Here is a 27,918-nt window from a genome sequence, read left to right on the forward strand (position 1 = left end):
CAATGCTACACTCCAGAAATACCTTTTTAAGAAGTGTGATCAAACACATCTTGTTTCGTTCGTTGTACAAGAACTTGTCATGAGGGACTTGGTTCACCATCTCTGATTCAACCACGTCAACCGAAGAATGTTTTTTGGACCTACGAATTTCATCCTGGAAACAAACCTCAAGCTATGGCTAAGTCATGTCTCCCCAATATCGTTTTTCCACGAGTGCTAGTTCTGGAAGTTTCACAGGAGAGCATCTGCGAAGTTTGAAAGGTAGGAGATGATGTACTGGTGGAAGTAAAAGTGAGAAGATGGGTTGTGAATCGTACTTGTGTAGCTATGTCTGTAGAGCATTTGCCTGGGAAAGGGAAAGGTCCTGAGTTTGAGTCTTGGTCCGGCACACATTTTTAATCTGCCAGGAAGTTTCATATCAGTGCACAGTCCGCTGCAGAGTGAATATTTCATTCGGAAGCTTACTGAATATTCATGGTTGAGAAATAGTTTTCTTCTTCCAAGCACACTATGGTGACATCAATGCATGGCAATGGATAGACATCTTTTATGATTTTGTTCAGTCATCATTGTTGGCAATCAACTCAGAAACTCCATGTGCCAGTCTTCTCCTTCACAAGGACCACACCATAGAACCAAGAATACTCTGAAGATTCAATAATGTCATCTTGCAGCATCATCTCCATTTCCCCCAGATTATCCATCATTCAGTCAATGACACACTATACGAGCAACGGCTAATTGGTGCACAGTCCATTGTGTTGATACAGTGTTTTACCGTGGACCACTTGGTTGGTCTTTTCTCCACTTCAGATCTGGAGGCACCTGATAACTGTAACAGAATGGCTAACACTTACCAGCAGTGCTCCTCAGTCTAGGCAGATCCTATTGGTAGTTTGATAGTATGTTGCTCCTCTGCATTGTCTGCAGTGGTGGTGGAGCAGGATTCTTTATTGATGGCACGAAGCTGCCCTTCCTCAGCTAATTAGGCTGCCCCTATGCACACACCTTTCAGCATGTTATTGCAACTCATGACAATTAGAGATCTAAAGTTCTCCTTGACTATGTATTGTAGAATACTTATGATCATTGCTGGGATGTAGATTTCTTTTATGAGCCTTAGCAGCTTTCTGCAATTGACATAAATTTCACAGTTTAAATGATTATCTTGATTCATGACCAGAACTAATCTAGCTGATGACTGTGGGATAATAATGTCTTCAGTGGCAAACAACTGCCCAGGGCAATCTTGGATATATGTACTTACTGGAACAGTTCTATCAATCTGGAGCTCTGACCTTCTACAGTCCATGCTGTTTGTGATGCCTGCAAGAAGTCTCATTCAAGAATAACATTATGACTACATTCTGCTAAATGTCAAATTCTAAGGGTTCATTTTGTCACTAATAGTTATTCTTGTAATACATGTTCCTGTTGGCTGAATGTATTTCCCATTTGTGACATTCAGCACATCTACTTTTGTATCATAGAACACAGTTTTCTTTAACTGACAATAATAAGCATTCAAAGTAACAGAAAAAGAAGGCCCTGAGTTGATTAGCACTCAGAAAGGTTGGCCATCAATGATGATGTCAATATTTCCTGATATCTTAATGACTGTCATCCATGGAGGATTGTCATCTCTGGTGGTCTCCCCTCCATAAATGGTTGTCTCACTTAGTTTTCCTGATGTCAGTGCAGCTGGGCTAGTGACTGGTACCTCTGTAAGGTGACAGTGAATGGCTATGGCATGTTGGGGAGCAATCTCATCCAGTCTATAGTGATAGGCTCTTTGTCCCACAGGTCATCTATAATCATATGTAGCTGACTGGCATAAATAAAACAGTGTCTTGTCCTCTGACCTCCAGACGTCTGTTCTTCTGTGGGGCATTATACTTGGTAGGGGGGAGTTGGTTGTACTGGCACTGGTCAAATGCTGGATTGTGCTGGGTTGTTGTTTGATAGCTGCAGCATAAATCTGAGCTGGCAGAGTCCATTCTACCTGAAGCATTTGACTGCTGGCAGACACTGGTGGTAAAGATCCAAACAACTCTTCTTCCACACTCTCTATTACCTCCTGATGTACGGACTTGGCATTCATGGCCACAGTCTCTTACGGTCTGACAGTTCTGGTCGCCATAAAATGCTGTCTCTCTTCTCTCACTACCTGGTGTACGTGAGAGGCGAGGTCATGGGTGTCTTTTCCAACTGCCATTGGGCGCAATTTTGGGAGTAAGTCATACTTCTTTCATTCAACTCTTTTTCTGTTGCATTTCCACAATTCATTGTCACCATTTGCCAGTCTACATGTGTCAGATTTTTTTAGCTTCTGTTATATTTGGATTCTCAACATGGCATAGCATCAAAATATTCTCTGCGTAGGACTAAGTTTTTTTCCCCCATGACATTTGGGTTCATTGTTCATCCACTAAGTGGACTTGTTGCCAATTGTCATCAAATATTTTCTTCAGTTCAGCTTCAAATTTGTAACAGCTATTGAGCTTTTCTTTGTTGTTCTCAAACCACTTCTGGGCTGTGCTGTCCAAGTGAAAGTACACATTTGCCAAACACTTAATGTCATGCTACCTGTCATATTTGCTCACTCAATCGAATCCATTCAGCTGTTTCATTGAATCCTAATCAGAGTTTCCAGAAACTGCTGTTTTGGAATCCACTGGCATCCTGAATATACAGGTTTTGGAAATGATGAGTTGCTTGTAATCCAGTTCCTGTCAGTCTAGCAGACAGCTTTTACATTGGCTAACTGGAACCATGATGATACAGATGTTTTGATGAACACAGCATCTCCACCAACCCCTTTTAGCTACTGCCAGTTCTCCAGCCCACCTCAGAACTACACTGAAGGCCAAATCTAAAAGAAGGGTTGTCAATGAAGCACAACCCCTTTTAGCTACTGCCAGTTCTCCAGCCCACCTCAGAACTACACTGAAGGCCAGATCTAAAAGAAGGGTTGTCAATGAAGTACAATACTTAGAACTGAAACCACGTTTATTATGAACACCAATGTACAGCCAGAACAGAACTTAACTCCTAGACATAGAGCACTGCTATTTATATAGACACCAAGTATTCCAGAATATACAAACATAAGAAAGTTTGAGAACCTTCCAGAAATGATAAATACTAAATAACAAATAATTGATAGTGGTTGGGAGTGTACTGATGACCTGAACTTCAGCAGTCAGTGAAGCTAACTGCAACACCACACAGCTCGCACCACCACTGCTTGTGGCTCCTCGCCCCCCCCCCCCCCCCTCTCTCTCTCTCTCTCATATATATTCCCTTTCAGCAGAGTGTTTAGATTTGGGTAGTCATGACTTCTTTTTCCTTGTTCCTTCATTCTCCCCAAATTCTCTATGGTCTCTCTTGTATTCTTCTTACACTTATTTCCTTGTTTCTTTTCTTCATGTTTTTATTGAAATGTATTTTTATTTATGGTGTTTCTGAACTGTTCTTGACTGCTTATGTTAACTGAAACATTCTGTCTTGATTTTTGCAAGTATTATTGAAGATTTGCTTTCTGTGTCTGTTCTTGTCCATCCTGTGGACATGTCCGTAAAATTCAATCCTCCTTTTTCTAAAGGTGTCTGCTATTGTTTCTGTCTGTTTGAAAATGTCTCTCAACAACCTCTTTAATCAAATTTCTTCATGAAAAACTGGTTTCTATATTTTCCTGAGAATTTTCCTTTCCTGCTTTTCAATCTCTCTTATTTTTTTTGACTATAAACAACTAGTCCAGTGAAACTGTCAGAAAAAAAGCCTGTACCTTGCAAAAGGTGGGGTAGAAGATTTTTTTTTTTAACTCGTTCATGTGGTAGGAAAGGTTAGAAAACCAAGTTTTGCCAACAAAATTTCTCTTGGGAAAACTTTCTGCAATCAAAAAACTTCAAAAATTTCGGACTTTTTTCAGTTTTTTTCAAACTATCTCAGTTTCATTTGCTCCTATCACTTTGATGTCTATTTTCTTTTTTAAAGAGCACAAAATTCTCTACAAATTTGATTCTTACCACTTTTTTCTACTCCCAGTATCTAAGGAGCTACAGCGTGTCAAAAAATACCAATTTTTCAAATTTCGAGCAAAGTGGCAAATTACCTCATTTTTGAACACTGTTATTTCAGTTTCTATTTTTGTAGCATAAACATATTACTCATCATGTTATTCATTGGAATTTACCATCTCACTCTGCTGCAGGGCCAGGACAAACAGCATCATATTCAGTAACTACGAACACATTCATGTCGGATTGCGTGAAGTCTATTTGTGTTACAATATGTAATACGATTGCATGCAGGTGCTGTAAATTTTCTACAGTTGATTGACGTTAATGATCAGTTATAAGAAAAAGTATGTTGGAATTGTTCTTTAGCGGACAAAAGCGTATTTATTCTTTGGCGGGCAGAAGGCGATTATCTCTGGTGATTGTTCACAGCGTGCTGACAGCTATTAGCACACAACAATAAGGGTCCTACAGTTTGGAGTCGCTTCCATTCAGTATATGTTGTGGTGCTGAAAATGAGTATGTCTAACATGAATTTGTGTTTCATTTGCGAAAAAACTGTGGTGAGTGGTGGACGCAATGTGAAAAAGAAAGGACTGCGCACACTTATTGATTGTAGTTCTAAATGCAGGGAGTCTGCTCACACCCGTTTTTGAAAACGCTCAGTGAAGTGATGGTGCATGAAGCATGCTACAAGAAGTACATTAATGAGAGAATGATAGCAGCTAGCCTTCGACATCCTCAGGAACCAAGAGGCGTGCTACGTCAGTCGGAGGAAAAAGGTCAGTTCAATTTCAAAGAGAAGTGCTTCTTATGTGCAAAAGGGAATTCTGATGACTTTTTAACCAAGCGGTTATGATTGCCATATGCCAAATGAAATTTTGTTTACAAAGTAATGAAACTGGAAGTGCAATCGACAGTATTAGAACAGGCTAAATGACGTGGTGATGAATTTGGTCAACAAGTGATAGAGCGGATTCAAAATGTAAATGATTTGGTTGCTGCAGGTGGGTGGTACCACAGATTTTGCTACAGAAAGTTCTTTCACCGTGTTTCAGCTACTGGACAGAAATGAGGTTACCGACCTGCAACACAAGTAGATGAAGGCATGGAGGCTATATTTGTCTACTTGGAAACCAATACGGAAGAATGTGTTTTCTATGAACGGTCTGTTAGAGCAAATACCCACATAACCTTGTCCTGATACTCGAACTGTCAAGACTCACCTTTTCCAGAAATATCGTGACGATGTGGTGATAGCTGAAACAGCTTCAAAGCCAGCAGTCGTATGTTTTGAGAATGTTGGGCACCAACTACTCAGTGAAAATTGGTACACCAAAAGAAATTCAGATCCTCAGCAAGAAAGACTACAAATCGTAAAAAGCAGCTGCAAATATCATATTAGACGATGTAATGTACGATGTAAAACAGTACCCTCCCTCTGATAATTTTTTATGTGATGTAGAGTCTGTCATACCAGAATCTGTAAGATTACTCTTTGAAACTATAATTTTGAAACACAAGCGGTCTCCCAGAAAATGGGGGAAAATATGTGTTTCTCTTGCTCATGCACTCATAAGTGCTGCGAGGCCACGTTCATTTATTTCATTACTTTTGACTGCAATTAGTGCATACTTGTACCGGAAGTTTGGCTCAAAACATCTCATCCAGGTTTTGTCTTCCCTTGGCTTTGCAGCATCTTATACAGAAGCTGCCCTATTGGAAGTGTCTTCAATCCTTCAGCTTGACAACGAAGTGGCGCATTTTGCCAATTTGTGTTTGATAATGCAGATTTCAATGTAAACGCCCTAGATGGAACTGGTACTTTTCATGCAATGGGAGGTATAATGTGTGTTACTCCTCATGAAGCATTGCTTCCTCAGAAAAATATTAAAAAGTTGAATCATCATCCCTCAGCTCAACTTGTTAGTGAAGCCGGAAAAAATGACATACAGACATTCCACAGAACACAAGATGGAGGGCTGAAGGCTATAAAAATTGAAGATTTGGACATAATTGCTCCTGCAAAAGGTGAGATTGTCATCTCAACAGCGGAAATTACGTGGTTATATTTTAAATGGTCTTAGAATGCAGTTGTTTCAGGATGGAATGGTTACATGGAAAGCTTGATGGTAGGCAAAGAATATGAACGTTCTAAAATAAAGTGTCTTCCATTTCTTAATTCATCACCAACCCATTATGACACCATATATACTGCTTTGATGATAGTTAGAGATGCATGTAAAAGACATAATCAGACTACATGCTTTGTCACATTTGATCAGCCTCTGTATTGGAAGGCAAGGGATATTGTGGAGATTGACCTTCCTGAATTTCATATTGTGAAGGTTGGAGGTTTCCATTTCCTTGTGTCGTTCATGGGATGTATCAGTATGATCGTGGGTGGAAGTGGATTAAAGGACTTATTTGGTGTAATATTCACTGAAAACAGTGTTGAAAAGATTTTGTCAGGACATGCATATTCCAGGGCTGTGTGAGCACATTTACCGTGTCGCCTTGCTTTGGCCTGTCAAGTGTGGGATCACATTGAGCTACCAGAAGATGAACGTGCGACATTGAATGACTTGTCTTCTCCTTGTGGTGAGTCAGAACTGTCAGTTGGCCAGGATACCAGTGTTCTCAGGGAACAAGTCATAAAAAAATTTGTATCTGCCCTGAAAACGATTGAAAGTAAGGGACCCACAGCAAAATTATGGGTTCAGTACTACAAGATGGTCACTCTCATGAAACAATTTATTGAAGTGGATCGATCAGGCAATTGGAAACTTCATCTTGAAAGTGTGCGAAAAATGCTTCCCCACTTCCATTCAGCTGGACATTTTATGTACGCTAAAAGTGGCCACCTCTACTTACAGGATATGTTGAGACTTGAGGAAAAAATGGATTTATCAGAATATGAGAAGTATCAGAGACGTATTGGTCAGGGGTTCCTTCTGACATGACTATAGAACAAACATCGATGAGAACCATGAAGAGTTGGAGGACTTACTTCTGGCCGAGGAATTACAGATAGTGTATTAACCAGATGGACATTTGGTATGATTCACACGCAGAACATTTGTGAAGAAATTGAGTCATATTGCAAAGTGAGCGCAGTAACATCAGAACAGCATGTAGATGCAAGAAGTTGTCGCATCAAACGAGATGGCATAGATTTGCGTAAGCTGCGTGATTGGTTTTCAGTGCACCCTCCCTTCCCTGAAAGTGATTTTATAATGTCTATCAGCAGTGGTGTTGTCGGAACAGAGGATGTTAATTGTCATATGTGTCACAAAGAGGGGAAAAAGGCATGAAAAGAATAGTTGGTGACAATTTCCACGATGTAAAGTTCCGCAGAAAAGATAAAGTTGTGACTCTCCTTTCTGCGTTCAATTCTGTAAAAGCTGGGAGCACTAAAATTACTCCTGTTGATCCTTTAACTCTTTTCCAAAGGATTTGTTTAATGAAACGAAGTGAAGAAGAGTTTAAAAGCCTTTCTGAAATATGAACTTGCTCCTTACCCAATGTCCCTATTCTCAGAAAAAGGCATTCGAAAAGGAACAAAATCTTCATTCTACAATGCCTTCATTACAGTGGAAGATGTGAAGTCAGGTGGACCAAGTAAATTTTTTGCCATTGATGGAGGGTACCTTATCCACAAAGTGACTTGGACTCGAAATGTTTGCTTCAAGTCAATAGCCCAAAGCTATGTTTCTTACCTGCTACGTCATTTTGGATCTCAATTTGCTATTGTATTTGATGGGTATCCATGTGAGGGTGTGCACAAATATGAAACTTCCTGGCAGATTAAAACCATGTGCCAGACTGAGACTCAAACTCAGGTCCTTAGGTTTTTGTGGGCAAGTGCTCTATCGACTGCTGTGAGGATGGGTTGTGAGTTGTGCTTGTGTTGCTGAGTTTGTAAGCACACGCCTGCAAAATGCAAAGGTCCTGAGTTGAGTTGCAGTCTGGCACACAGTTTTACTCTGCCAGGAAGTTTCATATCAGCACACAGTCCACTGCAGAATGAAAATTTCATTCTGGAAACATCCCCCTGGCTGTGGCTAAGCCATGTCTCCACAATATCCTTTCTTCCAGGAGTGCTATTTCTGAAAGTTTTGCAGGAGAGCTTCTCTGAAGTTTGAAGTTTGGAAGGTAGGAGATGAGGTACTGGCAGAAGTAAAACTGTGAGGACAACTCATGAGTCGTGCTTGGGAAGCTCAGTCAGTAGAGCACTTGCCCGTGAAAGGCGAAGGTCCCAAGTTTGAGTCTTGGTCTGGCACACAGTTTTAATCTTCCAGGAAGTTTCATGTGGTAGGCTACTGGCAAATTGAGGCTGATGAGGCTGACAGGGAGAAGACTACCTTCATAATACCTGATGGCCTGTATGACTTCAAAGTTGTGCTGCTGTGACTGTCTAATGCTCCAGCCATATTTGAGCATAAGATGGACAACTTGCTTTGACACCTTAAATGGATGATGTGTCTTTGCTATGTGGATGATATTGGCATTGTTTTGAAGACATTTGAAGAACATCTTAACTGCCTGAATCTGAGGAAGTGGCTCTTCATTGCCCAAGAAATAAATATCTTGGGGCACCTAGTGAGTGGCAATGGAGTACGTCCTGATTCAAAGGAAATAAGAGCAATCACAGATTTTCCATTTTTTGGGACAGTCATGATGTGGGAAATTTTCTCAGAATGCAGTTGTATTACTGACAATTTATAAAGAACTTCCATACACTGACTGACACATCCTTTGCAAGAACAACTACAGGGAGATGTCAAATTTTCTTGGAACAAGGTGCAAGAAACATCTCTTCTTGCCCTTAAAGAGGCACTAACATCTCCAGTCGTAGCACTACATGTTGAGAGTGATGAGACAGAACTTAAGACCAACATTAGCAGTCATGGTATAGGTGCAGTTTTAGTACAAATTCAGGAAGGTTGTGAAAAGGTGATATCTTATACTTACAGTCTGTAATGAACTACTCTGCAACTGAGAAAGAGCATCTTGCAGTTGTTCACCATTGTTTTGAACCCCCCTTCTTTTTATGTTTGACTGGCTGGAAGAATCCGTGGAGTCGACTGGTAAAATGGACACTGAGGCTCCAGGAGTATGACATCACAGTGCTCTAGAAAAGCACTTACAAGCACTAAAATGGTGACTGTCTTGCAAGGAATAATTTGGCAGAACACGGCAGCATGGATGAAATATCAGTCATTGATGCACTAAATGACATTGCTGCCAGATAGAGGGACGATCCAGCACTGCTAAAAACATAGAAGCATTGAAGAAGGAAGAACTGACCAAGGGAGAGTTACAGTTAGTAAACAGAACATGGTGTGACCCAAAGGGGCAGAAATGTTAGCTCAACATAACAGCTCATTTATGACCAGCTGTTCTGAAGTACTTTACTTCCACTATGCTGCTACATCTGGTCAGCTGAGATTTTTGAATACTGTTGTCAGAATCAGCACAGGTATCACTGGCCAGGTCTGTACCTGCGCTAGACACTATTTTGGCCATCATAGGCAATGCCAGCAATGGAAGCAAGTACTGCAGTTATTTCTAGACCATTTGGTACCAATTCTGCATGCAGCAGCACCATTTCACAAAATTGGAATTAAGCTCTTAGTTGATGGATAATAGTCTGCACTGACTACCTTACCTGCTACACTGTCACCAAAGTTGTGTTGGTTGCTGAAGCTCCAGAAATTGCAAAGTTCCTCAGAGAATACATTATTTTGAAGTACGGAGCACCCCGTGTGATGATCCATTCGAGACTAATATCAGAGGTAATTTCACGTGTGGTATAACCCACGTGATGACAACCAGCTACCACTTACAGACAAATGGCCTCATAAAACACTTTAATAAGGCACCAGGTGCATCCTCGGTTTACACTAATGTTGATCAGAGAAATTGGGATACAGTACTACCCATCTTGACATTCCCATACAGCACAGCAAAGCTAGGCACTACAGGCTTCACACTGTTCTTTCTGCTCCATGGTCACTGGTCTGAAACATTTGTGGATACACTGATTCCATTTCAGCCAGCTGATACTTAGGATGACTATGTGAAAGCACCTCATCACCAGGACTGAAGAAGGAAGGCAAGTGGCTTACATACAGACCTTGGACACACAGGAGAAAGACCGAGAGCACCTGAAACACCAAGGAATGGCCAATAAGATACAGCCCAGAAGACTTGGAAACTTGGTGTGGATTTTTATGTCTCTGCAGAAAGTGGGACTATAGGGAAAGTTACTAGAGAGCTGCTTTCGGCCATATTGTATCCTTCATTGCTTTCAGAACATCACAGTCAAAGTTGAGGATTATGAAGCTTTGTCAAGAGGATGAAAGTGCAGAGATGTCTTCCATGTCCTCCGTATGAAGCCCTGCTATAGCCTTGAGATGCGGATAAATGATGGGGCCTTCTCTCATTCAAGGAAACTGCGGCCCCCTCCTCCCAGTGATCACAAAACTTCAGTGAGGGAGACTGCCTCCTATGCTCTTCTTAGGTAAGAGGATGTGATAGTTTTACCAGAATGCAAGGATCTGCCAGTGCTGCCATACAGAGGACCACTGACAAGATCTAGATCCAGGGTGCTGTAGTCAGCTTCAATGAGAACTGAAAAAGCAGGTTGCTGTTTCGCCAGGAGAGAGGGCAATGCTGAGAGCTGTGATGCGAGCATGTGGTATAGTGGTTAGTCAGTGGTTAGCATAGTGCAGGCCACCAGTTCAAACCCGACCATTAGCAATTAGTAGTATTTATCATTTCTGGAAGGTTCTTGAAATTTCTTATATCCATAATGTTTGTATATTCTGGAATATTTAGTGTTTGTATAAATAGCAGCATTTCCATCCAGGCCTTTATTTCTGTCCTGGCTGTATGTTGGTGTTCTTAATAAACTTGTTTTCAGTTCTAAGTGTTGTGCTTCATTGGCATCCCTGCTTTTGGATTTGAACTTGAGTGTGGTTACACTGTGAGCCGGAAAACTGGTGGTAGCTAAAAGAGGTTGAGATAGCTGTTTACCACCATAGTAGCATATAAAAAGACTCCAGCAAGCTGACTGCTGCAGGAGTTGCTTATTTTTGGACAATCATGCAAAATAAGTTCGATTTTTTGTTCCAATGTTTCGCAGTCTGTTGGTCATCATCAGTCGTTTCTCTTCATAGGTTTCTGGCAATTGCCTATCCATATTAATCCTGTAGATTTTAGTCAGCTGCATAGTAAATTGTTCAATTTTTTATGAACTGATGTCTCTGGATCTTTTGAGTTTCATTCATTCATGCGTTATTGCTCATTGTCATCAGGAATTAGTGGGGCAATATTGCTGAGTACTGACAGCAATAGTATTGGTGTGGGTTTAAGAGCTCTTGTCATGATCCTCATTGCAATGTGTAGATGGATATCTATAGTATTGACATAGTTACTTTGGGGGACTGATGACCTTCGCTGTTTAGTCCCCCTTAAACATCCCAACGACCACCACCATAGTTACTTGTACTACAGACAGGAGAACAGTATTCATCGACAGCATAAACAAGAACTTGTGCTGTAGTTCTCAAGCTGTTTGCATTAGATCCCCAGCTAACACCATGTAGTTTCCTTACTATATTATTTCTTTATTGTGGCTTTTGTCCTGTTAGTTTGAGTTGTTTCCTGGTTGCCAAGGGTCTATTGAGAGTTGTACTTAAATATTTGGGACATCAACTATGCAATAATTTTCTGTTGCGGAAGATTACATTCATATATTGATAAGTACTTATTTTCATGCCTTCATGATGTTTGTTGATTTCGTGCACATTTTTTTTCCATTACAGGTATCTCAACATCTTGACTTCAATCTGGACACAACTGAAATGCAGGATTTAAGTGAAACAGCCACAGTGTTGGAGATGACTCTCATTGAAAATCTGGATGGCCTTATTACCAAGGATCTAACTGTTCCAGTTGTTGCATCAGGCTGTGTAAATGCTATACCATACTGGTTCAGAATACAGTTTCTCCCAGGTGGACCAGAATTTTCAACACTACATATAGGTTCTTTTGTGAAGCAAGCTGCTGTTTTGGTAGAACCGGAATTGTGTGTAGTAAAGAACCAGAAGGTCCATTTGACAGTGAAACAGTTTCAGAGCATATTACATATAGAGCTTGAAGAACAGTGAAATGAAAATAAATATCTTCAATTTTTTGTAAATTATTATCTATGGTAAAGACATTAATCAGTAAACATGCCTCATAAAGCTCTTATGCAATTGGAGATAGTAAGGATCAGTAAACCAAAGGCAGAGAGGAAACCATGCTAACCGAATACTGCTATACTTGTGCCAACCCAAAAACTCAAAATATGTTCAGTAGAAGCAGGAGGCAAACAGATAAATAAATTGAACAAGACAGTTAGAAATTAGTAAGTATTACCATCTAAGGTAGTCCCGAATAAATTTATCATACTTATACAATTCCAGTTGCTGCCACGTGTTCAGTATGGGATACAATAACAATAATTAGTACTACATCAGCGTCTCACAAAAGGAATGCTAGGTTCAATGATCTGTTAACATTCCGAAGTGCAACAATAATACTTCCATCAATTGACAATTGTAGCAAAATAGTTTCATAATATCAACATTTAAATATACGCACTAAACATAAGATGGTGTACAATAAAGAATTTTACTGTCTCAAATAACAGTAAAATATGATAACAAAAATAATCCATTTTTGACAAAATAATTTAATTGGGTGGATAAAAAATCTACTCACCAAGCAGCAGCAGAACACACACATAACAGAAGGCTGTAATTAGGCAAGCTTGCAAAGCCAGTGGCTCCTCTTTCACGCAGAAGGGTTGAAGAGGAAGGAAGAGGGATGAATAAAAAGGACTGGAGAGTTCTAGGAAAGGGGGTAGATTTTTGGGAAAGTCACCCAGAACCACAGGTCAGGAGAGACTTACTACACGGGAATTGTTTAAATTACAGTAAAAGTAACACCTCTATTGGCGTGCAATAAAGAATGTTATTGCACCTAAGTACAGCAAAAATAATAGAGTTATTGATAACAAAATTCACCCAAGAAATGAAAAAAAAAAAAAAAAAAATCGTCCTTTCAATTATACCTACAGGAAGTTCCACAGTTGCTGTTAGTTTCTAGAGGCTATAGATGATACTTAATATTTATTTATCTCTTTATGCATCCATAGACAATAAATATTATATGAGCATTGTGCAAATGACCATATAAATTTTATGTGAAACCATTACAAAAAAAATGGAACATACAAATCTATATAATATATAATATAATGTATAACACAATGCACACGAAATAATATAAAGTGATATAATACATAGCAATACAAATTTATCTACATATATACTGCTGTTATTAAAAACCATTGTCAGTTCTTTATAGGTCTTTACTTTTGTCTTCTGCAGCCAGCAAATCCTTTTATGCGCAATAATGATTCAGTAAGATTTTACATTTGACAAGAGCTGCCTGTTAGATATGTAGATATAATGAAAATGTTAAGGGGCAAAAGACAGTATTTTTGGTTTTGGCTTAATACAAACAGGACCCAAAAAAATGTTACTGGTCGACACAATCACACAGTGACTAACAACATTGTTCCAGTAGAATTTTTTTTTAAATTTTGCTTTAACTTTATATTCATCATGCAGATTTCTGATTTAGACTGTCAGTCTGTTGTAAAGCTTAATGTGGACATGCTCATAAGCCTTTGTAGTTTAGTTCTTTTTGTTTGCTGTGTATGAAATGCTGTTGTCGTATTTCGGGCAGTGTAACTACAAAAGTCAGCATTTGTCTGAAACAATCCAAGGTAATACCAGATATATAAAACACATTTGTATTTGTATAGTAAAGATATTGTTAGCTTTTTAAGCTTTCTCAATACGGGTTTCCAGCATGTCTGTGTAAGATTGTGTGTTATTTGGATAGTCCTTTTCTGCAACAAAGAAATTTATAAATTTATTTTAGGTAGCATGTGGTGAAAATAGTCAAACTATGCTATCCTGGCAGCACCTTCTGAGATTCAAACATTTGCTATAATTCTAATAGCAAAACTGACTGAATTGGGTAACTGTGTGAATTTTATTACTTGGTGATTACAATTGAGATCTGTCTATGACTTTTTCACCCAGCATCAGATTTAGATTTACGTTATGACTTATTTTTCCAAACTGAAAGTAATTTGTTTAATTTATATTTAGTACCAATCTGTTTGCATTAAATCAAGAATGGACAGAGTTGAGAACTTTATCTGTAATTGTGAATAGCATGAAATTGGCACCTCTGTCTGGGGTACATACATAATTTATGTAGAGGGGAAATAATATGCCATTTAGGATACTGCCTTGTGGTACCCCTATTTCCACTTTTTTGCATCTGAAACTAAATGGATTGTGCAATTGGAGTAAAGTGGCACCAAATGCACAAGTTGTGTTCAGCTTCAAAGGTATGATTCAAACCACCTTTTGGCAGACCCTTTAATACATAATGCTTCCTGTTTTTCTAAAACAATACCATGATTAACAGTGTTAGATGCTTTGGAGATATGTAAATTAATTCCTGCTACATTACTGAATCATGAAGGAAGGTTGTATACATGGAAGAACCCTGGAGATACTAGAAGGTTTCAGATAGATTATATAATGGTGAGAGAGAGAGTTAGGAACCAGGTTTAAAATTGTAAGACATTTCCAGGGGCTTATGAACTGTAGATTAAAACTGAAGAAACTGCAAAAAGGTGGGAATTTAAGGAGATGAGGCCTGGATAAACTGACTAAACCAGAGTTTCAGGGAGAGCATAAGGGAACAATTGACAGGAATGGGGGAAATAAATGCAGTAGAAGAAGAATGGGTAGCTTTGAGGGATGAAATAGTGAAGGCAGCAGAGGATCAAGTAGGTAAAAAGACAAGGGCTAGTAGAAATCCCTGAGTAACAGAAGAGATACTGCATTTAATTGAAGAAAGGAGAAAATACAAAAATGCAGTAAATGAAGCAGGCAAAAAGGAATACAAACGTCTCAAAAATGAGATCGACAGGAAGTGCAAAATGGCTAAGCGGGGATGGCTAGAGGACAAATGTAAGGATGTAGAGGCTTATCTCACTAGGGGTAAGATAGATACTGCCTACAGGGAAATTAAAGAGACCTTTGGAGAAAAGAGAACCACTTCTATGAATATCAAGAGCTCAGATGGAAACCCAGTTCTAAGCAAAGAAGGGAAAGCAGAAAGGTGGAAGGAGTATATAGAGGGTCTATACAGGGGCGATGTTCTTAAGGACAATATTATGGAGATGGAAGAGGATGTAGATGAAGATGAAATGGGAGATATGATACTACGTGAAGAGTTTGACAGAGCACTGAAAGACCTAAGTCGAAACAAGGCCCCAGGAGTAGACAACATTCCATTAGAACTACTGACAGCCTTGGGAGAGCCAGTCCTGACAAAACTCTACCATCTGGTGAGCAAGATGTACGAGACAGGCGAAATACCCTCAGACTTCAAGAAGAATATAATAATTCCAATCCCAAAGAAAGCAGATGTTGACAGATGTGAAAATTACCAAACTATCAGTTTAATAAGTCACAGCTGCAAAATACTAACACGAATTATTTACAGACGAATGGAAAAACTGGTAGAAGCCGACCTCGGGGAAGATCGGTTTGGATTCCGTAGAAATGTTGGAACATGTGAGGCAATACTGACCCTACAACTTATCTTAGAAGAAAGATTCAGGAAAGGCAAACCTACGTTTCTAACATTTGTAGACTTAGAGAAAGCTTTTGATAATGGTGACTGGAATACTCTCTTTCAAATTCTGAAGGTGGCAGGGGTAAAATGCAGGGAGCGAAAGGCTATTTGCAATTTGTACAGAAAGCAGATGGCAGTTATAAGAGTCAAGGGACATGAAAGGGAAGCATTGGTTGGGAACAGACTGAAACAGGGTTGAATCCTAACCCCGATGTTATTCAATCTCTATCTCGAGCAAGCAGTAAAGGAAACAAAAGTAAAATTTGGAGTAGGAATTAAAATCCATGGTGAAGAAATAAAAACTTTGAGGTTTGTCGATGGTATTGTAATTCTGTCAGAGACAGCAAAGGACTTGGAAGAGCAGTTGAACGGAATGGACAGTGTCTTGAAAGGAGGGTGTAAGATGAACATCAACAAAAGCAAAACGAGGATAATGGTTGTAGTTGAATTAAGTCAGGTGATGCTGAGGGAATTAGATTAGGAAATGAGACACTTAAAGTAGTAAAGGAGTCTTGCTATTTGGGAAGCAAAATAACTGATGATGGTCGAAGTAGAGAGGATATAAAATGTAGACTGGCAATGGCAAGGAAAGTGTTTCTGAAGAAGAGAAATTTGTTAACATCGAGTATTGATTTAAGTGTCAGGAAGCCGTTTCTGAAAGTATTTGTATGGAGTGTGGCCATGTATGGAAGTGAAACATGGACAATAAATAGTTTAGACAAGAAGAGAATAGAAGCTTTGGAAATGTGGTGCTACAAAAGAATGCTGAAGATTAGATGGGTAGATCACATAACTAATGAGGAGGTATTGAATAGAATTGGGGAGAAGAGGAGTTTGTGGCACAACTTGACTAGAAGAAGGGATCGGTTGGTAGGACATGTTCTGAGGCATCAAGGGATCACCAATTTAGTAATGGAAGGCAGTGTGGAGGGTAAAAATTGCAGAGGGAGACCAAGAGATGATACACTAAGCAGATTCAGAAGGATGTAGCCTGCAGTAGGTACTGGGAGATGAAGAAGCTTGCACAGGATAGAGTAACATGGAGAGCTGCATCAAACCAGTCTCAGGACTGAAGACCACAACAACAACAACAACAACAACAACAACAACAACATTATTGCTTTTTTAAAGATTTTTGATTACTTGTTCAGTGAAGCACACTACTGCCATTTCTGTGTTTTTGCCTGCTGATTACTGTTTAGTAACTTGTGGTCATTTAGATATTTGTTGATTCGATGCTTCATCGATTTTTCTAATGTTTTGGAGAATGCCAGAAGGAGTGATATCGGCTGATAATTTTCCGCCTTATGCTTGTCACCATTTTTAAGTAAAGGTTTCTCTTCTCATATTTTCGAACTTTCAAGAAACCTTTCTTCACTATATAATGAATTGGCAGGGGCTTTGCAATCTGTGGAGCATTTCTGATTATGACAGACACTGGTACCCCATCTAGCACTGCCGACATTTCAGGTTTCAATCTTTTTATCATCTTCAACAGTTTGTGTTTGTTTATTGGATATACAGTCTTGCTAGAGATAACTTTTGAACATCCTGGTTTTTGAGACCTGAGTTTCTTCCAGTGCATACAAGGTTCAAATAACTTACAGAAATGTAGCTGGGTGATGTTGTCGACAGCCACTCATATTTTGTAAGGTGCACACCCTTTAATTTTCAAGAAAACTGCACAAGTAAGTGCTTCCTTGCTGCAGTTTTGCCTTGGAAATGACAGGGTGTTCACGTGTTGACATATCAGCAGTTGTCAAAAAAACCCAGCTGCTTTCCCGCATATTATTTGAATATCCTGTTTTTTTTTATTTGTGAATTAAGAGCTCAGTGAAGTTGTTGTTTCATTAATGAAAAAATTGTTTATATAATTCGGAAAATTTCCTGTTTTAATATTAACATTTTCTGTGCTTTTAAGGATTGAGGGGCCTAGTGGAAAAGGGGCACATGCCACCTGCACAGTTATTTTGGTACAGGAAGAGAGCTGATGCCATCTAGCATCATAGGTGGGAACTTCTAACACAGTGGCATGTGCCTGTTGCTTTAAAGAGAATTTATTATATTTGCTGTTATTCAGGACTGACACATTCCCAGAGGAAAAGAGGCCAATCTTTGCTCACGAGTTGATTCATCTCATTGGTCGACTTGGTTTTGGAAAGCCAATCATAAAGTGTTCCTTAAATGTTCTTCTTATGTTACCAAGATGGCGACAATAGGTGTTGCTATTAATGTTACTCATGGAGAAAATACAGCAGTACAGATGACTGGAAAGATAATGAAAGCAAAAGGTTAAGAAACAATGGAAAAGAATAAGATTGTGCCTGAGAAAGTGTTTCATAGTGCCAGTGGTCCATGCTGCAAAACTAGTTTCTACATATACTCAACATTGAATGAAGAACTGAAGGAGGTGATATTTATTGAGTTTTATTGGTTGGGAGATTATAATAAGTAAAATGCTTATTTATTTGGATTAGTGCGGCCTAATAAGTGCAAAAAGTGTATCCAAAGAAGAGAAAGGTTCCAACAGTAAGCCAGAGGAAGGTTTCTTTAAGGTATTTTTTTCTTGGCACTCCAGTTACTGAGGTTGAAGTGTGTAGGACTGCATTTCTAGCTGTTCATGTCATTTCTGTTAAACGTTTGAGGACTGTCCATAGCAATGAAGAATGTGACCCTGAGAGTCATCAATCTACAACACATGTATTTGTACATACACCTAGACAGGATAGGTGAGGCAAGCATTCTAACATAGCTCATGACATTGATAGCGAGAGAAAAAATAAGGTTAGAAATAACGTCGAAATGTTTCCCAGGTACACATCACATTATAGTAGAATGCAGAATCCGAACAAGTCCTACGTAACCTCTGTTTACTCGATTGCTGGAATGTCTTGTTTGTACTGTGAAGATCTTAAAAATACACATGAAGTCCCAGTGAAACAACATGTGTATGAAACCATTTTGAACATGGAATATAATATTGGTTTTAAATTGCCGTTGAGTGATACATGTCGTATTTGTGATTATGATAAGGCATGTAATAACACTGAATCCACAGATATCAAACTACACCTTGAGAAAGCTGAAGCTGCATATAGTGCTCTGAAAAGTGACTCAAATGAGTCAAAACAGGATGGTAGTGATGCACTCATTTTGTGCATGGACTTGCAACAAGCATTGCCAACACCATATATTTCAACAGAAACAGTTTTTTATAAGAGACAACTTTGGACATATAATTTATGTATTCACCATTGTAGTGTTGAGGAGGTAGTGACGTGTGTCTGGTCCGAGAATGTTGCACCTAGAGGGGCCGATGAAGTTCAAAGGCTTTAGACATGGTGAAGGAAGAGCATCATCGAAGGCTCATCATTTATTCTGATTTGTGTGTTGGACAAAATAAAAACTATATTATCCTAGGTCTGTGGTTGTACCTCCCAGATAAAAAAATGTTTTGATGTTGTTCAGCACAAATTTCGCTGTCCTGGTGCATGTGACAGGGATTTTGGAGTTATTGAGAAGCTGAAAAGAAAGACACACACTGTGTACACTCCAGCAAAATGGGGTGAACTTATAAGAAAGAGCTAGCAAAAGAACCCATTCATTGTGGCTGAAATGAAGAATGACGACTTCGTGTCTTTGTCATCTATAATGAACAGTATTGTCAAACATAACGTTACTGTTGACAAAAGGCCTGCAGACATCTGAAACACAATAGTGTTTAGATTATTGAGTGGTGAACATTCTGTATATATCAGATATTCACACAATCAGACTGAGAAACCTGTGCGACTTAGTTTACAGAAGTGTCACGGATGATTTACGAAGCTTGCAGATTGCCAGTTAGTTCCTAAGTATCGAAATGGATGTCAAATTAAGGCAACAGAGTTCAAGGACCTTCAAAGCTTACTGCAATTTGTGCCTCCAGTATATTCAAGTTTCTATCAGTCATTGATAAGTGATGGTAGTGGTGATAAAGTGGAACAGGAAAACATTGCTGAGGAGTTTGACTATTAATAACATGATTTTAATGTGTCTACATGTCAAGGATTTCATTTTCTGTACTTTAAATTGTAAGAAAGTGGCCTACTATTTAATAGTATTTGCGAAACACCATCTAATTGCTGTAACAACTGTTGGTATCACAGCAGGAGCTCACATTACTATACAAAATCTCCTTAATTCCCATTTCCTGACACAACATACTTAGGTGGCATGTGCCCCTTTTCTACTGGGTTATTCTTCACATCTCTTCCCTGTTTCGGTCTTCACATATAGCCACATAGCATTGTTATCAGACTGTCGTATTAAACTGTCATTTTGCCTTAGCAATTACTTTTCGATATATGTACAAAACACGCTTTTGTCATGTTAATAGGAGTCCCAAATGATGAGAAGTACAAGGTTACTACAGAAATGTTTAAATAATTTAATTCATGCAAATGTACTCATTGTGAATAACCCACATCATCATGATTTACCACCCTAGTCATGTGTGAACAAACTGTAAAATTAGTGTTGCAAACAAGTGTATCACAGAATTATGTACTACTCATTTTAAGAAATTAATTACTAGCCAAAAAAAAAAAAAAAAAAAAAAATTCCTTGCATTTTGAGGAAGAGTGAAGAGAAAAGGACAAGTGGCAAACAAATGGAAAGTATGAGATGTTTCAGACGAGTTACAACCAAAAGTGTAATCGCAGATTACCAAGTGGTTTAAATTGAATAGGCCAGAAGCAAACAATCAGATACTCAGTCAAATGCAAATTATGAGATGGTTTAAACTGAAGAGGACAGAGGTGAACGAAGCAAAACTTGTACATGTTAACTCACCTATTGATTGCCACAAGCAAGCAGAAGCCACACACAAGAAAGACATCGAAAAATTTTTATCGTCACTGCAGTCTTAGAAATCCTGTTAGATAATGAACAGGGAAGCACTTCCAACTAAAGTTTCCAAATGCCCAGATTTTTCTGTATTACATCATAACCTTCAGTCACTCATGAATAAAATTACTGTTTTGGAAGCACAACTCCAGTATAAACTAAATGTAGACATAATTTGCATTACTAAACATTGGCCACAAAATGTCAAAATAAAATTAACCTCAATCTCAGGATATGCATTAGCCAGTCATTTTAGACAAGAGCTCTCAAAACACGGTCAATCTGCTATCTTTGTGAAAGAGCAAACAAATTTCTGTGATGTCAATAAAAGTTATACTAACCCAATTGAAAAAGACTTTGAACTTTCCAGTACTAAACTGCGAGACCTTAATTTCATAATTGTTAACATATACAGAGCACCAAGTGGAAGTCTGTTAGTCTTCATGAGCAAACTACATGTTCTACTGAACAGGATCAGTATATGAAAGATGAAAATAGTGTTGTGTAGTGATTACAATATTGATTTTTCAAAAGACAGTTATACCAGAGATGCTTTGATAAATCTGACAAACACATTCAATATAATCCCCTCAATACACTACCCAACAAGATTAACAAAATGTACAAACTCCATCATTGACCAAATATTCATCTCAGACACAAGTTACAAATTCACATGTAGGTACTGAGCATGGGTTATAGTGATCATGAGCACAGCTGCTGTGTATAGAAATGCCAACAGGTAGCAGCAGTTGCAAAAAAGTAGTTTTCTGAAGGTAACGTTAGAACTTTTAATTTCTTATTGGCCAAGGAAAATTGGGACAGCATCTCCTTTAGGGACAATGTTGATAGCATGTACATGAGTTTCCATAATATACTTCTCGACTATTGTAATGAAGCACTTCCAAAAAAAGTAAAAACAATAGAACCTAACAACAATAAGCAAAGGTAACTAAAGGCATGAAAATTTCCAGTGAGAGAAACAGATTTCTGCAGTATTGTTGTAAAAAGTGGAGAGTTTCCCAAGAATTCACAGATTATTCTAAAGTCTACAAAAGAGTCTATGGTAGAGCAGTCAGAGAGGCAAAAACTATGTGGAATGACAGTTTGATAAAAAACTCATCTAACAAAATGAGAAACATGCGGACAGTTACAAAAAAAGAAACTTGTAGCTCAGTTTAAAAAAAGAAAAAAGAGAGAGAGAAGAAAAAGAAGAAGAAGAATGTATCATTAACACTAGAGGGCTCAAAAGTCACAGGCACAATAATCTGTCATGACAAAATTCAATGAATATTTCACTTCACTAGCTGAAGACCTCATTCTAGTAACTGTGAAGTTTCTCCAGCAAATCAGTGATCATGGATTCCTCTGTGTATGTTCATGAAACAAATCCCAGTGAAATTATAAGTAATATTAAATCATTAAGCAATAAAATGTCGATTGGCCTTAATGAAGTACCTGATTTCACATTAGAAGCATGTGCTCACCACATAGCAAAACCATTGGCAAAAATTTTCAACGTCTCTCTAGAAACTTGTGACTTTCCAGATGTTCTCAAAATAGCACAAGTTTCACCGGTGCTAAAAAAAAGACCCTTCTGATCAAATATCAAACTACCGACCTGTGTCACAGCTATGTTCATTCTCAAAAATTCTAGAAAAACTCTTTTATGACAGGCTTTTAAGTTTTATAAATAAATATTCGCCTCTTACTGTACAACAACATGGGTTTAGCAAGTCTAAATCTACACAGACAGCAGTTTTTAAAATCCCTTGATCAACATAAATTAGCTGAAGGTACTTTTGTAGACCTATCAAAGGCCTTCTATGTCCTAGACCATAACATTCTGCTTGAAAAATTAGAAAGTCAAGGCGTAATAGGTGCAGCACATAGCTGGCTGTGTTCGTACCTAAGAAACCGCAGGCGGTATCACTTCACTATGAATTCAACACTAACGTAAGAACAAAACAAGAAACAACTCCTTCCTTTCTAGTGAATTACCAGGGCTCAATCGTAGGTCCACTGCTCATCTTGATTTATGTGGACAACTTTGTTGAATATATGAGTCCCCCCAAAAATTATCATATTTGCCAGTGACACCAGTATATTGCTTACTGGAAGTTTATCAGTTTTCATTTATTTCCTTCATCTAACCAAATGCCTGAGTTAAAATATTACTCCCTAGAAGATTTAAGTGTAAAAAAATTTTTGGGTTTGTGTAGGACACACACAGTTATAACTTGTGTTGGAAACTCTCATCCATGTGCTGTAGTCTAAAAATATTAAAGTCTACAATAAGCAAAACAGGCATATTATGCACAGTTCTGCTTTCTGCTGCCGTGAGACAAGGGTTTGGGAGCAGATATGGAGTGGGGATGGATGAGGATATTGTGTAGGTTTGGTAGGTGGCAGAATACCATTATGAGAGGGGTGGGAGGGATAGTGGGTAGGAAATTCCTCATTTCAGGTTACAGTGAGAGGTACTTAAACCCTGGAGTGAGAATGTGATTCAGTTGCTCCAGTCCTGGATGGTACTGAATCATAAGAGGAATTTTCCTTTGTGCGCAGACAGTGGGTGTTTGAGAGGTGGTAGGTGACTGTAAGGACGAGAAATGGGAGGTGCATTTCTGGATAATGTTAGGAGGATAATTTTAGTCCATGAAGGCCTCAGCAAGACCCTTAGCATATTTAGAGAGGGACTGCTCATCACTACAGATTCAATGGCATGTGTGGCTAGGCTGTAACGAAGGGCTTCTTGGTATGGAATGAGTGGCAGACATAAGAGTGGAGGTATTTTGGTGGTTGGTAGGTTTGATGTGGATGGAGGTACTGATGTAGCCATCTTTGAGGTGGAGGTCAAAATTGAGAAAGATGGATTTTTGGCTTGATGAGGACCAGGTGAACTGGATATTAGTGTGTGATAATGGTCCACAATTTTGATCCCAAGAGGATGTGTCATTTTGTGATTCCCACGGTATCCATCACATCCTTGCACCGCCATTTTATCCATGATCTAATGGTGAGGCAGAATGCCTAGTGCGAATGTTCAAAACTCAGATGAAAAAGTATTTTGCCAACTCTTCGTCCAACTTTGCCTTTGATTGGTTTTCTCTCCTTGTACCATTTCACACTGCTCAGTGAGAAGAACCCTGCAGAGCTACTCCATTGGTGCCAGGTGAAGAAACTGCTACAACTTCTGCATTCTCCACCTGGACATCAACCCATGCAGCTGCTGTGCCTCTTCCAGCAGGTGTGGCTGTCTCTGTGTGCGGTTTTAGATCTCACCCTACATGGATTCAGGTTGTCATTGCCAGATGCCTGGAGTGGTCTCTGCAACATCTGCGTGATGGACAGCCTCTGCTCGAGGCACCATGATGAGCTCCGCCTTCGTGTGGTTGGCAGGTCACACCATTGCCTCCGTGCCCATCCACATCAGGAGTCACATTACCTGCTGCTGCCAGTACTCCAATCCCATTCAGGCAAGGGCAGCCATCCTTGGTGCCAAACCAGTAGTTCCTCTATTGCTTCTGACACCATCATCAAGGATTCCTCCACCTGTCCCCGATCAACCGCTGATACCAGTATCATCAGCACCGCGAGCGACGTCACCAGGGGCCGATGTCCGTGGTTGACATGGAAACAGCCCTAGCATTACTGGTGTTGCCATATGGCTTGACACTGGAAGGTGGGCACAGAGTGTGTCACTGAGTGAGTGAGAGAGACAGCGAGAGAGCCTTGGGCCCCAATCTATTTAAGGCTAGCCAACTTAATACTAGGTCTCAGTTCTCCTTGTGCATGGCTACAGCTCTTTTTGTACAGAATTGGTTCCTCCTGAATGTTACTTAAGTACTGTGTTCAAGTTGTTAATGCTTCCATGGAATAAAGTTGTGTCAGTTTACTGGCCATGTTGTACTTATACCTGATTACAATGATATCTACACCATTGGTAACATGATATACAGAGAGGCAGGTTATATCAACCGGTTTACTCAACTCTAATTCTTCAACCACAAATAAGCAACTCATTAAGCTTACCTCTCAGTCCTCAGATATTCTGATGCAATAAAGATAACTAATTTTGTGCACTGGCTGAATTACAACTTGGTGAACCTCACTTTTCTGTCAATTCCTGAACATCTCCAGTTTCAATTAAGGGCTGTGTTGCATGAACTGTGTGTATTAAAATTTGCTTTCTGGTTGCCTGCTTTATCAATGTGAATGTCATTTTCAACTTGTCTCTGAACATCTTTTGTTTCTGCCCTCCCTACCCTAAACAAACTCCTCTGACCTATGGTACGTATTGGCTAGGCAATAATTTTGAACAGAACCTTATAGTTTGTTAGTGTGCCATAAATAGGCCCCTGTTGCTACAGATGTGTTTTTCTTTTTTGTTTTAATGCCGATGCTATTAAGTAAATGTTAAGTTACCAATATAATAGACCTCCCTTCTAACTTACTACGTTTAATTGAGCTATGTAACCATAAATACTATTAACACGTTGACTGCTGCGTGTGTAGTGATGGATGTTTCACTATCGGGCCTGGCTGGGCCACGGCATCAGGTGTGAGGCTCTGCTGTGGCTGTTAGCGGCCTTTAGGCAGTCGATGTGTTAAACAGTGAAGTGACAGTTTATTGTCAATACACTGTACAGATTACATTTCTAAGAGTCACTTCTCTTTCTTTTGTTGCTCTTTACCTTGACTGATTATGCAACCCTGGAGGTTTTCCTTCTTTATGGGTTCTACAGAGCAAAATGAATGAACAAATTGACTGTACATGTACCTTTCACATCGTAATCATCAATTTCACACTGATTCAACAAAAATGTTAAACAGTTAGTTAAATTTTCCTCTGCCCACTGAATGAAAGAACAATAAGGTAATGTGGTCAGATAATTATAACATTTGTCACCACGTAGCTAATGTGATAACAGTGTCCAGTGTTAACCATTGTTGTTGCTGTGGAAAGGACATAGACTGGAAGAAGAGAGACAGGGTATGTGATATGACTCATGAATTCTGTATGTTTTTTATTTAATTACAAAGGTACTTTGTGTGTATACTATTCAGTCATTACCATATTACATTGGTACATAGTATATCTGATAACAACAAATTACATAGCACATTGTGGCTGATAATTATATGTGTTGAATACAACATCTTAAAAAGTCCATGATTATTTTGTGATTTTTTTCTTTTTTTGATGTGAGGCCTGTTTTGATATTAGTGGTAAATTGGCATTTGAGTTCTCTTAGTCTGTTGCGCAAAGCTATTTCTCAATCACTATCTACTCACACAAGAAGTGCGTGATTTAAATCACCTGATGTTAAGTTTCATGAACAAGTTAGGGTCTCCAGAATGAAATCTTCACTCTGCAGCGGAGTGTGCGCAGTTATGAAACTTCCTGGCAGATTAAAACTGTGTGCCGGACCGAGACTTGAACTCAGGACCTTTGCCTTTTGCAGGCAAGTGCTCTATCAACTGAGCTACCGAAGCACCTTCTAAACTTCACAGAAGCTCTCCTGCGAACCAGGTTCACAGGAGAATTTCTGTGGAGTTTAAAAGGTAGGAGACGAGATACTGCCGAAATTAAAGCTGTGAGGGCGGGTCGTGAGTTGTGCTAGGGTAGCTCAGTTGGTAGAGCACTTGCCCACGAAAGGCAAAGGTCCTGAGTTCGAGTCTCAGTCCAGCAAGCAGTTTTAATCTGCCAGGAAGATACATGTTAGGGTCTCTTTGACACTTGTCTTGTGGAGGCAAGTAGGGAATGGTGACGTGCATTAGGTAGCATGTACAACTTGCCCAATCCATAAACCACTAATCATGTAGGTGGGCAGACAGTTTGTAGATTATAATTGTGGCAGCCTCTCTTTCACCATGTCTCTTCTCAATCTCCTTACCATGAATTATATGCCATCAATTTAAGTTCAGATATGTGCCTGTTGTGCATTGCATACTTAAGAGGAGGTTTGTTTACTTGTGTAATACTGATGCAGTTCAGTCACTTTCTGGCTTACGTTCATAAGATGAAAATTGTAGCCCTTCTCTCTTCTTAGGGCAGTGAGACCTGATAGTACGCTGAATGAGTCAGACATGATATAGATCTTATTCAGCCCAAATCGCCTTAAAAAATGGAGAACTTGCAAGATGGCCACCACCTCTGAGGGAACACTGACATGTGCTGAGGAACGGCACCTACCAATGGTTGATCAGTTATTTTTGAATTATCAGTGAATATCTTAATCACATCTAGCCACTACATTTACACAGTTGTCTTGAATATTTTGTTAATGTTTGACCTGTCACTTTTGGGGAGGAAGTGCATGTTGCAAGGACTGAGTATCAGGGAAAGAGGAATTTTGAATTGCTGGTTAGTTGTGTGAACTACATAGTAAGAAAGTGTTCTTGTTAAATAGCAATATGATTTTTATTTCAATACAGAAATGGTAATATGGCTGAAGAAGCTTCTGTAGGTCAGCTAATTTGAGAAAAATTCAGTTGGATTGCATTAGTTGATGTTGAAGAAACAGTTCAAACAGGGTGGCACTGTCTTTTGTCGTATTTGGTGAATACTACATGGATGCTATGTGGTAAAAGATGGACCATAATCTAATTGAAGACACATCAGTGATTTGGACAGGGTGAGCATTGTGGCAGGATATGTTCCACACCCAGTATGGCCCAGTGCACCGAGAACATTTATCACTTGCTATAGCCTCGGAAGCAGATGTCTGATGCAGACATATTATAACATTAGTTATGACTTGTGGATTAGTCTCAGGATGCATGCAGTTGATGTTACTTACATGGTCTCCCACCTTCATCTGCAGAGCAAGATTCCGAACACCTCTGTGAATAAACACTTCTGCTTGTGATTTGTGAGGTGACATTGTTAGCCCATTTTCTCAGCCAACTGTCAAACAAAACAAGCTGTCCTATGGTAGATATCCTGGACTGTGGCTGTAGAGGGTACACACATACCGTATCAATATTGTAATAGTTTAATGGTCAGTGGCAGAGAAATTTCAGTATTAGCAATATCTATGGTGTAAAATATTGTGGAATCCTCCTGGTATTCTGTGTGGGGCCACCATATCATTGCTTGACCAATGTGTGTCCAATGAATGTGAAGCAGTCAGCAGATGCCTGTAAAAAACTTATGAATCAGTCTCTCGTGCAGTTTTAAGCAGCTGAGATTTACAAAAAGAGTGCACTGAGGAAGCTATGT

At 39.2% G+C, this 27,918-nt stretch overlaps 1 protein-coding gene and 1 non-coding gene across 4 annotated transcripts in view; both read left to right on the forward strand.

Moving 5' to 3' along the window:
• Positions 1 to 13,953, forward strand: part of LOC124803030 (protein arginine N-methyltransferase 9-like) — a 118,253-nt gene extending 104,300 nt beyond the window's left edge. For all 3 annotated transcript variants that reach the window (XM_047264141.1, XM_047264140.1, XM_047264142.1), the window contains one exon: positions 11,852 to 13,953. In XM_047264141.1, coding sequence (XP_047120097.1) covers positions 11,852 to 12,196 — 345 coding nt within the window. In that variant the 3' untranslated portion in view covers positions 12,197 to 13,953. The remainder of the gene's footprint in view (positions 1 to 11,851) is intronic.
• Positions 13,954 to 26,312: 12,359 nt separating this feature from the next.
• Trnas-cga lies at positions 26,313 to 26,389 on the forward strand. The gene has a single exon. It is a non-coding gene; the product is annotated as a tRNA-Ser (tRNA).
• The last annotated feature ends 1,529 nt before the right edge of the window (positions 26,390 to 27,918 follow it).

This window comes from Schistocerca piceifrons, chromosome 6, assembly GCF_021461385.2.
Source record: "Schistocerca piceifrons isolate TAMUIC-IGC-003096 chromosome 6, iqSchPice1.1, whole genome shotgun sequence".
Taxonomy (NCBI): Eukaryota; Metazoa; Arthropoda; class Insecta; order Orthoptera; family Acrididae; genus Schistocerca; species Schistocerca piceifrons.